Raw genomic sequence first — 11,600 nt, 5'->3', positions numbered from 1 at the left:
TATTATTATTATTATTATTATTATTACTATTATTATTATTATTTTGTGGAGGTTTCATTGCAACTTCCACACAGTTATTGGGACTAAGTTGTTAGCTTGGAATTCTTCAATTTTCTTGATATTCGTATTGTTTGTACTTTACAAATAATTCAGGGTATGTAGTTCATCCACATAATGAACCAGTCCATAGCTCCTTTGTTAGAGCTACATCTATTCAGGGCAGGAATACAAAAAGACAACCCGTTTTGATTTACCCCAGGTTTTAACACTATAGCCTTCTATTTGCAGCAAGTCAGAAGTGGTCACTAGAAGTAGAATTCAAATGAAAAGCATGATACCTCATTTCCCTCAATTGTTAAAGGTGTAAAGGTCAACGCCATTGTTTTATTTCAGTTAATGTAACCCATTGCTATTTTTCATTTACAAAATGTCTTCATCGTCACTCTCAAGGAAGAGGTCATCATCCCCGTCCTCGTCGTCGCTAGCGATGTCAGTTATGACTGGTTCCACACTGTCATGGATATTGTCTGACTTCCAGTACTCCCCAAAATGATGGGGTTCTCTAACAGTTCTTGCCCACACTTTATGTAAATTATGAGGACGGTAAGCATTATAACATACCTTGTACGGATCTTTTATGTAAAATCGTGCATGCAGAATAACCTTTCGGGCCCCAGCAACCTTAGAATAGCATAAACAAACAAACATAAAATTATTCATATTTCTATAATCTTTACAATGAAAAATAAAGTACGTCTTATCCACCTATTTATTTTTTATTAGCACTATCAATAACTAGTGTATAACAACGCATATCTGCGGCCAAGTTTGGTAGGAAATAAAATGATAAGGAGGGTGGTTCAGATGAGTGTTGCTAAGTAACTATTACCCACTATAGAAATAATTACCTATTCACACTATGGTAAATCTTGCCAAGGGTCTTCTCGCTTGTATACAAAGCGGCAAGCCGTAGCACAAATGCATTCTTGCAACCACGGAGACAATTCCATATCCTGCTGGCCATTATCGAATTCATCTGTTAGTGACTTTCTGCCTACCTGGTGGATGGGCGGAGCCTCATGACGTCTTATTATGTTTACGTCACGAATGGTTTTAAGGTCCTTTTCAGTGATTTTCTCGGTTCTGGCATCGGCGACTTCATTTTACTCTATAAATATAAAAACTATCAAACTTAGGTAATAAATAATACGTGCAAAAATTAGGTAGGGTTATAAAATATACACTTGCCAATTTTCACCTTTATCCGATGCTTTGATAAAACAGTTTAGCTGAAAAACCGTGTTTCACTATCTCTGAATCCCTTATGATTAGGTATTGCACTTAGATCTCGCTTGCTGTTCCATTCAGATGTACCATTTAAAAACCACATAGTACTGTGAAAATTCTCTCTCTCTCTCTGTAGGTTTAACAGTTCTTGTAATCAGTTTAGTCAAAAGTGAAATTAAAGTTTTCAAAGGGAATAACAATGGCAGTTTTACATCTCTCTCTCTAGATCTTACGAATACTCACAGGTTGATTTTCATACCTCAGAGGACTCGGCATGTGTCACCTTATTGCTAAAAGTTGCTCATACTCAAAATGTGAACTTGATATATATACAGGACGTGATAAAGTTAACATCTTTTAATGGAATATGATCAACATAATTGTGTTAATGTGTAAACGCAGGGTATTAGAATTTACCAACGATTTTTTATAGTCTTAGCTCTAGTAGTTTATGATGAGTTCCGGATGGTGTAAAGATTTCATAAATTTTTGTAGGTTACTGTGATGCAGCACCTTTAGCTATAAACCCCTTAATTCTAAATATACCAGTACCATTTATACCAATGCACCACCTGTTGGAGAGTCCCATGTCTGCAAACATTTTATCCTTTTCATTATGTGGTAGATTTTTCCCTTATCCATCAGCACAGTCTCATTCTGATAATTCATTAAACCATAAAAGTGGATAAAAGCATTGCCTGTGTATTGGTAAGTCCTTTAACAACATAGCAAGATAATGTCTTCTTGATGCTGAATTTACATTTAACAAAACTTATCACATTGTGTTAGAATTGAGTGCATCTTGGTGTGTTAGTAATGTAACAATATCAAAATGACTTTGGTATCAAGTTAAATACCGGTGTAAAGAGTTAATCATTTACACTGTGTAATGTTCAGAACAACCTGTAAGGTTGTTCTTATAAAATGTATCACAGCCTTTGTTATCAAGTAAATTATGAAATAAAATATTTGTACGTCTGTTTTGTCATACAATATGGTTTTGAGATGTTTAAATATTTTGTGAAGAATGCAAAGCCATTTTCATGCTTTTCAAAGTATAAGAAGTCATGAGTAAGAACTTTTCCTTCCCACCTGAGGCTAATCTTTCATTAGGCCTATCCAGTGTGCAAATGATTTACACTTCAGTACAACCTCCTCTTGTACCAAATTGAAAGACATGGCAAGAACTGCTAAACCAAATAAAAGATATAAAGATCCTGTGACTAGTTTGACTTTTGCCTCTTGAGTTTCAAAGCCCAAAGACTTAGCTGGAACGAAGTCGCCAAAACCAATCGTAGATAGGGTGATAAAGCAAAAGTAGCAAGCATCTGTTAGTGTCCATCCTTCTAACCAATAGAATAGTAATGCACCGATGCCCAAGTAGGATACGAGGAAAGCAAAAACAATAGGAATTGGAACCCTGTTGTCAGCATCTGAAGTGTCAGGAGGGATTGGTCTGTAGTTCAAACCAAGCATATCACCATCAACTGCTTGGCCAGATATAGGATCTGTGAAAACAGTAGTTACTTCTTGACGTTTTGGACCAAAACCTCCTTTATTCATGAGAGCCATTTTTCTTGCAATTTTACTCTGCTCTAGTAATGCATCTCCAGAAAGGGTGTTATAAACAACTAATGTTTTACCTAAAGACCTCTGAGGTCTTTGTTTATTATAATATTTGATAGTAGGCTCCTCATCTTCACTTGAAACAGATAACAAGCCACCCACAGAGGAGTTAGATTCTTGACGAGGCCAAGCTCGGCTTCCACTGCTACTGCCAGCCAAGGAATGATTTGAGGCATGATGTGCAGAAGATGTCAGTGTTGGTGACCCTGGCCGTGTAGAATGGTTAGATGGTACTTGTTCAATTAGTGCCTCAATAGCAATATTAGGCCCTCCATTTTCTCTTCTTATTGACCAAACATCAGGAGCATCTCGACCAAGAGGCGAAGAGGCTGACGAAGGAACAGGTGTATGGAGAGATGTACTTAAAGGGGATGACCTTAATGGGGGTATCAGCAAGTCATAATCATGACATTCATTACCTGCAGAATCTGCAGAGGTAACCAGTAATCCAGGTACTGTTGTTTTAGTATATGCAGCACACTCAGCTATAACCCTGTTAACTTCTAAATCCTGTAGACTCATATGTGCATAAGAAGGTCGTGGTATACGCAATGATGTTGATCTTGACGTTGACTTTGCTGAATTTTCTGTTGGTGGTCTTAGTGGATTATCAGAGCCTCTGTGAATGGTTGCTGATATCGGTGGAGAAATTAGCATGTTTCGGCGATTTGGTTTGTAATGGGGAGGTGGTGTGTATGGTAGAGGTTCTGCTGTGCCATTTGAACTGCTGTAAGAAAAAAAACTGTATTAATAAATTCAAAGTTTAAAATAATATTGTCAAAACTTTGAAGATTACTTTAAAATATAGTTAAAAATGTTTTCAGGATTTTTATTGGGTCGCTGAAGTAAAGATTACAGCACATGTTTGCTACAAATTCTTAACAGGCTTTTATCATCATTTGATAACTCATGTAGCAGTTGAGGATTGATCAGTTAGTGTGTAAAATTAACTTTGTCAAAGATTTTATAACTATACATAGCAAATTAAAAAAATTTAAACTCGGCAATATATCACAATCCTTCTTTATCTACGTATAATTTTTTATAAAAAAATGTTTCTATACAAACACATTACTGTGTTCCTACACAAATACAAACCTTCACCCTTTACATTAGGATAAGCTTGCGAACTCGAGCTGGATGTTCCATTCAAACTTACTGACAAGGTAGTTAAATACCATCAGGCAGGAAGAAGCCCTGCCCACCTGACAGTTTGCACTCAACATTGCTTCTGACCGCTGTTGAGTTAGGCATCTCTCAGGACTCTCTGCCCGATTTTTGCTGTTCGAACCTTTGATATTTAAACTTAAATATTCTTTTTCCTTTTTTGGGGGGGGGTTTTGGTTATTTGCTCGTATTATGATTACTCAAACAGATCAGTGAAATACACATTCATGCAAGGAATTGAATACTTGTTTTCATTGGACAGATAAAAAAAGCTTCTGGTAGTTGCACAACAACTGTATCGTTCTCCGATATACTTATTAACATAACATTCAAATTTCAAGTACAATAGCCTTTGCCACCTGGAAGTTTTGTGATAAGAGCGATTTACCTTAGTTAGGCAATCCTGCTACCACAGCCTTCCTTTGTGTTCATTGGAAGAAGTAGGCTATGTAGCCTTATTCCTCTGATTACTGCGACTTAGTCTTTGTGATTCTCAACAACTGCAGACAAGGCGAGTTCTTGACATTGTGGACGGAGGATAGAGGCCCTCAACTTCACTTCTTCACGTTCTACATTGTTCTTCCTGAATCTCACCTCCACTTTGACTGAGCCTGCGAGTTTAGAGGGAGGGGGGTGTCTGCCCCACGTTAGAAGGCTTATTAAGTCTCTCTCTCTCTCTCTGTGCATTTCCCTTCAGGTTTGGGTGGGGAGTCTCAATCGCCAACGGAGGTAGATCTATTGGGCAGTGTTGGTGCTGGGTGCTACTCCCTTAGACTTGAGGTTCTCTTCGTCTCATCTCGCAGTAAGCTTTTTGAGCTTGCTTCAACTCTGGTTCCCATTCTCTCTGTGAGAGAAAGGGGCACAATGACCTGTAGTGTCAACAAAATCTTCTGCAGGGACTTTGCCAACATAAACCTCCTATTTAGTCGGTTTAAAATATCAGTGGAATTAGCGAGTGTAATATTACGTCTCTAGCTGGACTGATGTGGAGAATTACGTGATGGTGTAAAGTTCCCCTCAATGCATTCTCTGTGGAGAACTTCCTGTTTTCTGTGGTGCCTTTCCATGACCTAAGGTCGAGCGGAATATATATTTATCATCACAATTATACACTATGTATATATTGTCTTTCCAAGCAATCACTTATTATGTACAAGTAACAAGATATTTATTTCATATGTCAGGCATTGTTTATCACTATGTTCTCTGTATAAATCTGTCCTGTTTTTAAGGAACTAGTTTGACCTCAGGTCACCTGTAAATCTTTGTACCAGCAGTCTCTGCGCACTACGCAGACATCTGCATCCCGCTTTATAAACATTTTTTTTATCAATAAATCAGCAGTACATGTCTCCCTGCTCATTATTTCGCACCTCTCTCACAGTGGTGACACCCAGAGTGGTTCTCGGAAGCCATTAACGGACCCAAACAGTGACTAAGCCTTGGCCCGATGAACCTAAGCCACGCCCCTAACGGACTAACTACAGCGCTCTAACAAAGTGTCCGGGTGTTAACCGACCCTCGTCGGCAGGTTCCCAATGTCATTAGTGGACCCGCACGGCATGCTCCCCCAGCGTGTATTGGTGTGAGTGTTCCCAGAGAACTCCAAGTGAGAGCACGAAGAGAGCATGGACGGAGATATTCCCAACTGCGTACAAATTACCGCGAACCTCTCAGAGGCAGACACCTCCCTCTCGCAAGCCCCTCCCGCGTGCACCTCCACACCGGTACCACCACCCCAGGCGATGTCTCCTGACCAACCAAAGACGGCTCTTAACATAAGGCTGCTGCCATTCACCAGGGAGAACGCAGCATCTTGGTTCAACAGGGTCGAGGGGCAATTCAGAATAACAGGCCTGACAAGGTGTTGAAGGCGGGCATTGCCATTAACACCCTCCCAGAGGAAACTTATAAAGATCGCCCCATGGTTGATGACGACGATGGTCCCCGCTACCTTCCAAGAACTGAAATTTACTCTCGTCGAGACCTGCTCCCTGCCGGTCTCTGAGAGAGCTGCCTGCGCCTTCGACCTCGCCCTCAACCCCCGGCAGGGGGGAAACCTCTTAGAAGTATGGCATGCCCTCCAGGACCTCCTCCTCCTCCTCCTTGAGACTGATAGCAGTGGCAGGCGCAAGTAAATCAGTCTGTCGAGGGAGATCTTCCTGCAGCAGCTACTGCCGGAGGTCCAAGGACAAATCACGGACGCATACACCCTGCCAGTTGAGGACCTAATCAGATTGGCGCAGCAGCTGACGGACTCCACTAAGGCGGCCAAGCGGGTGACCACGCCTGCACACTCCGCCAACTGGCTCCTGCCAGTGGGCCTCACCACGGAGCCCGTCATCTCCATTGAACATAAAAGGTCGTCCCACCAGCAGAAGAAGGAAGGGCCTGGGCTATGCTACTTCCACCGGAGGTTCGGGAGAGCTGCCCGGAAGTGCAAAGCCCCCTGACCTTTCTTTCCTTCAGAAAAACGGAGGAGGCGACAGCCAACCCCAGAGGCCGCTGTGGCAGCAACAGCAGAAGTACCCACGGGCCCCTTACTAGTAGGGTTCTACGTCCGCAAGGCGATCTCTGGCAGGATAATGTTGGTCGACACTGGAGCCATGCGTTTGGTGTTTCCACACTCAGGAGAGGACCTCAGACGACCGTCAGACCCAACTACCTCCCTGACGGCTGCAAATGGGTCCCCCATCCTCTCCTACAGCACCTGTCGATCTCCTTCCTTGGCCGGAGGTACAACTGGGAGTTCATCATCGCGGACATCAGGACTCCACTCCTAGAGGCAGACTTCCTCACCTACTTCAGTCTGGCAGTTGACGTCGGCCGCAAACACCTGCTAGACACCCAGACCTGCCAATCCCTGCCCTTGTCACCAGGCCCCAGGGAGCCCGCCATCTGTTCCATCGCGCCCCACCAGTATGGTTACCTCCTGAAGGAGTTCCCGGAGGTCTTCAAACCCAAGCTCCGCCAGATGCCCGGGATTCCTGCCAAACACGGGGCATACCACTATATTAAAATGAAGGGCCCCCCAACGCACACGAAGTTCCGATGACTTCCCCCGCAGTGCCTTCAGGAGGCCAAAAAGGCCTTCGCAGAAATGGAACGGATGGGCATATGCAAAAAGGCTCCCAGCCCGTGGGCTTCCCCTCTTCACATGGTGCAGAAAGCAGACGGCACCTGGAGGCCCTGCAGCGACTACAGGCGGCTGAACCTGGCAACAGAACCGGACCACTACCCCCTGCCGAACATGCAGGACCTGACAGCCTCTTTCCATGGAGCCAGGATATTCTCCAAAATGGACCTACTAAAATCTTATTTTCAGGTCCCAGTAGTTCCGGAGGACATCCCCAAGACTGCCATCGTCACACCCTTCGGGTCCTACGTCTTCGCCTTCTCCACTTTTGGCCTGAGGAACTTGGGCGTGACCTTCCAGAGGTTGATGGACAGCATCCTGGGTGACCTGGACTTCTGTGTCTGCTATGTCGACGATATCCTGATCTTTTCTAGGTCCCGGGAGGAACACCAGCAACACATCCGGAAGGTCCTGCAGGGCCTACAGGAGAATGGCCTCGTCGTCAGGTTTGACAAACGCACCTTTGGCGTCGAGAAGGTGGAGTTCCTGGGCCACAAGATGTCCCTGGAGGGTGTCCGCCAGATGTCGTTGAAGGTCGAAGCTGTCGAGAAGTTCCCCACCCCTACCTCCATCAGGGGTGTACAAGAATTCCTCGGGATGATCAACTACTACAGAAGATTCATCCCGGGGATTGCTCACACCATGGCCCCCCTGACGGAGGCCCTGAAGGGACGACCAAAGACTTTAGTGTGGGCCCCCGACCAGCAGAAGGCTTTCCCCCTGACGAAGGCCTCCCTAGCCAAAGTAACAACTTTGGCCCACCAGGACCCCAGCGCTCCCCTCCAACTGACGACAGATGCCAGCAACGTCACCTGCGGGGCAGTGCTGGAACAGATCATCAGAGGCACCCCTCAGCCAATCGCCTTCTTCAGTAGGAGGCTAAACCCCGCCGAGTCCCGCTACAGCACCTTCAACTGAGAACTCCTCGCAGCATGCCAGGCGGTACGGCACTTCAAGTTCCTCCTGAAGGGGACGCCCTTCACAATATGGACTGACCACCAGCTGCTGGTCCACGCCTTCACGAAGCCGGGCGACGCATGGTCCTCTAGGCAGCAGTGGCACCTCGCAGCTATCGCAGAGTTCACCTGCACCATCAGGTACCTCCCCAGCAGGAAGAACCCAGTAGCCGATGCCCTCTCAAGGATCGAGATCGATTCCGTACAGCTCAGATTCGATTACGGGGACCTCACCCGCAAACAAGCTGCTGACCCTGAGACACCAGCCTACCATACAGCCATTACGTCGCTGAAGTGGAAGGACGTGCCCTTCGGCTCAAAAGGATCAACATTACTGAGCGACATCAGTACCAGATGCCCCCGCCCCCTGGTACCTGCCTCCAAACGACGGTTAGCTTTCGACATCATCCATGGCCTATCCCACCCCTCCAGAAGGACAACAGCCAGACTGCTGACTGAGAAGTTCGTCAGGTACGGCATACAAAAGGACGCGACGGCCTGGGCAAGACAATGTATGCAGTGTCAGACAAGTAAAGTTGGGCGGCACACTGAATCAGGAGTGGGCGAATTCCCCCAGCCAAAGAGAAGTTTTGGGCACATCCACGTCGATGTAGTAGGACCACTTCCCCCATCAGGAGGAGCCAGATACCTACTGACAATCATCGACCGCTCCACCAGATGGCCCGAAGCTACGCCCACGGAAGAGGCCACCTCCAGTGCATGCGCGGAAGCCCTCCTCTCCAGCTGGATCAGCCGGCTCGGTGTCCCGGATGACAGAACAACAGACAGGGAGCCTGCTTTCTTGTCCGAGCTGTGGACCACCCTGGCATGTCTAATGGGGACCACTCACCACAGCACCACCACCTAAAACCCTGCAGCTAACGGAATGGTGGAAAGATTACACAGATCTCTGAAGGCATCCCTCATGGCTCGTTGTTCTGCTGAAAACTGGAAGTACCAGCTACCCTGGGTCCTCCTCGGGTTGAGAACCGCTCCCAGGGCCAACGGCAACCCTCCTCAGCAGAAAAAGTCTACGGGGAGACTCTGGTAGTCCCAGGGGAACTCGTTACAGAGAACAGGGACGACATAGGAATACAAAGGCTCTGAGACAGGGTTGGAAAATTCGCCCCCTGCCAGAGGACATTCACCGACAGGACGTCCCCCTTCATGCCCCCTGAGATGTCCTCCTCCACCCACGTCTTTGTCAGGGACGACGCCGTATGCCCACCCTTGACTAGACCCTACAGGGGACCTTTCCTAGTCCTGGAAAGGAACAAGAAGGCATTCCGAATATCCATCCATGGGCAGGAAGACTGGGTGTCAACAGATCGTCTCAAACCCGCATTCCTGGAGGGAGGCAATGAAGGAGGACCCCAAGATCTCCTGCAGGATACAGCAGCCCCTCAAACAACCCCAGTCTCAGGAAGGAGGTGAGGGGGTCCCCAGAAAATCCAGAAACCTAACAAAAATATACCACAACAAACCACTAAAGAGGACATCGGGCAAGGCGACCACCCTCTCCAGTTGACATCAAGAAAGAGAGGCCCCCTTCATTGCCCCACTCAACATGTTCTCTGTGGAGAACATCCCGTTTTCTGCGGTGCCTTTTTGCGACCTAAGGTCGAGCGGAATATATATTTATCATCACAATTATAAACTATGTATATATTGTCTTTCCAAGCAATCATTTATTATGTACATGTAACAAGATATTCATTTCATATGTCAGATGTTGTTAATCACTATGTTCTCTGTATAAACCTGTCCTGTTTTTAAGGAACTAGTTTGACCTCAGGTCACCTGTAAATCTTTGTACCAGCGGTCTCTGCGCACTACGCAGACAGACATCCTCATCCCGCTTTATAAGCAACTATTTTTTATCAATAAATCAGCAGTACTTGTCTCCCTGCTCATTATTTCGCATCTATCTCAAAATGGGCCTGATTTGAAAAGTTCAATTATTATTTTGTTTGTTACATGTGCTTTAGTCATGAAAAGTGTACTGTAGGTTGCACTTTTAATTAACTAGAGTTTTGGATCTGAGAAACGTGCTTATAGTGGTGTGATTGTAAATTTGGGAATTTGGAAATCTCTGGAAAGAACGCGTGTAGCAACACTGCAGCTCAATCTTCCCTTAGCGCTGACAGACGTCAAACTTGTAGCAGGTGTGTTCTTAATTAGAAGGCCGGACACTGGCTATATCTTGCTTGCAACAACAGGTATTGGTATCATCATTTTTATCCATCTTAATCAAGGCCAATCGTTGCTTTCCATCGACATGTAACATGTCCAGTAAGTTACCCTACACCCACAGGCTCGATTAAGTTGTGATGTTAGTGAATTGTGTCAGAATTTAGATAATTTCTGAATCTTGATTGCCGGCCTGCATGTGGTCCAGAATTCGCCTTTGTTTCTTGATTAAGGTTAACGTAAATTTAAATAGCTTTGAGATTAACGTAAACTTAAGTAGCTTAGTATGTTTTTTGTGTGATTTAATTTAATTTTTGTAATAAAACTTAGAAAATGTACTTGTGTTTGTGTAGCCCCACCTGTTTGTGCTGGTTTGGAGTCGGTGTCTTTTTTGGACTGTGTATCAGACCCAGAACATTGGGCAAGACCCATAAATTGAGCTGTTGTTGCGAGAAATTATCGACATTTGGTCCTTTGATGGTGGATACACAGACAATGAGCCAGGAGGACACACGTGGTAGGCTATGCCATTCTGAGTGGCTTTAATAGGGCATTCACAACTGCCTCCTGTCCTACCAGTAATGGAAGGAGTTGTTGTGGAGATCTTTAGGACACCAGATGGCCTCACAATGCACTTTAAGGATGCAGAATTTTGGATGCTTAATTATGATTTCGTTGTTCTGTATACAGGCAGCAATGATATAACAGTGCACAACTGAAAACCCATTTGTGATAGACTAAAGATCTTGGCAAAAAGAATAAGGGCTTTTACTCGAACATTGGCATTCTGCAGTGCTGAGTTGCAAGACTACCCTGCTCATAATCTTCTCAAATATTACATCTGAGATTTACAACGTATAAGTACAAAATTTGAACGCCTGAATTCGCAAGTATTGTAGCAGACTCAAGAATTATGGTGTTAGGCACATTTCTATGAATGCGAACATGTGCTGCTATGGTAAAGCAGGCGACAGTGTGCACTTTAATGGGAAGGTGCGAGGCATTTTTCTCAGTAGCTTAATGTGCCTGATTAGAAGCTGTGACGTCAAAGAGACAAAACTGGGTACTGACTGATTTATTTACCTGGGCAAAGTTATGCATAGCAGCGTGCAGATGGAAATGAAGTGCCCGACCTTCGATTGCCGTGGCCCGCATGCTGAGTGAGAGCAATTTGTGTTTGTTAACAGTCAATCAAATAGTAATAAGAGACATAATGTACATAAAGTGATAAAATATAT

The 11,600-nt window shown here is 45.0% G+C and overlaps 1 protein-coding gene across 3 annotated transcripts in view; it reads right to left on the bottom strand.

Moving 5' to 3' along the window:
- Positions 1–768: 768 nt before the first annotated feature.
- LOC136847885 (uncharacterized) overlaps positions 769–11,600 on the bottom strand; it is a 288,188-nt gene continuing 277,356 nt past the window's right edge. For 2 of the 3 annotated variants that reach the window (XM_067119895.1, XM_067119894.1), the window contains exon 6: positions 769–3,640. In XM_067119895.1, the coding sequence (XP_066975996.1) occupies positions 2,386–3,640 (1,255 nt within the window). In that variant the 3' untranslated portion in view covers positions 769–2,385. The remainder of the gene's footprint in view (positions 3,641–11,600) is intronic. The other variant, XM_067119896.1, reaches the window with a different exon arrangement.

Source organism: Macrobrachium rosenbergii, chromosome 17 (assembly GCF_040412425.1).
Source record: "Macrobrachium rosenbergii isolate ZJJX-2024 chromosome 17, ASM4041242v1, whole genome shotgun sequence".
NCBI classification, from domain to species: domain Eukaryota; kingdom Metazoa; phylum Arthropoda; class Malacostraca; order Decapoda; family Palaemonidae; genus Macrobrachium; species Macrobrachium rosenbergii.
The sequence above is the reverse complement of the archived record's forward strand: the minus strand, read 5'-3'. Positions and strand labels throughout refer to the sequence as shown.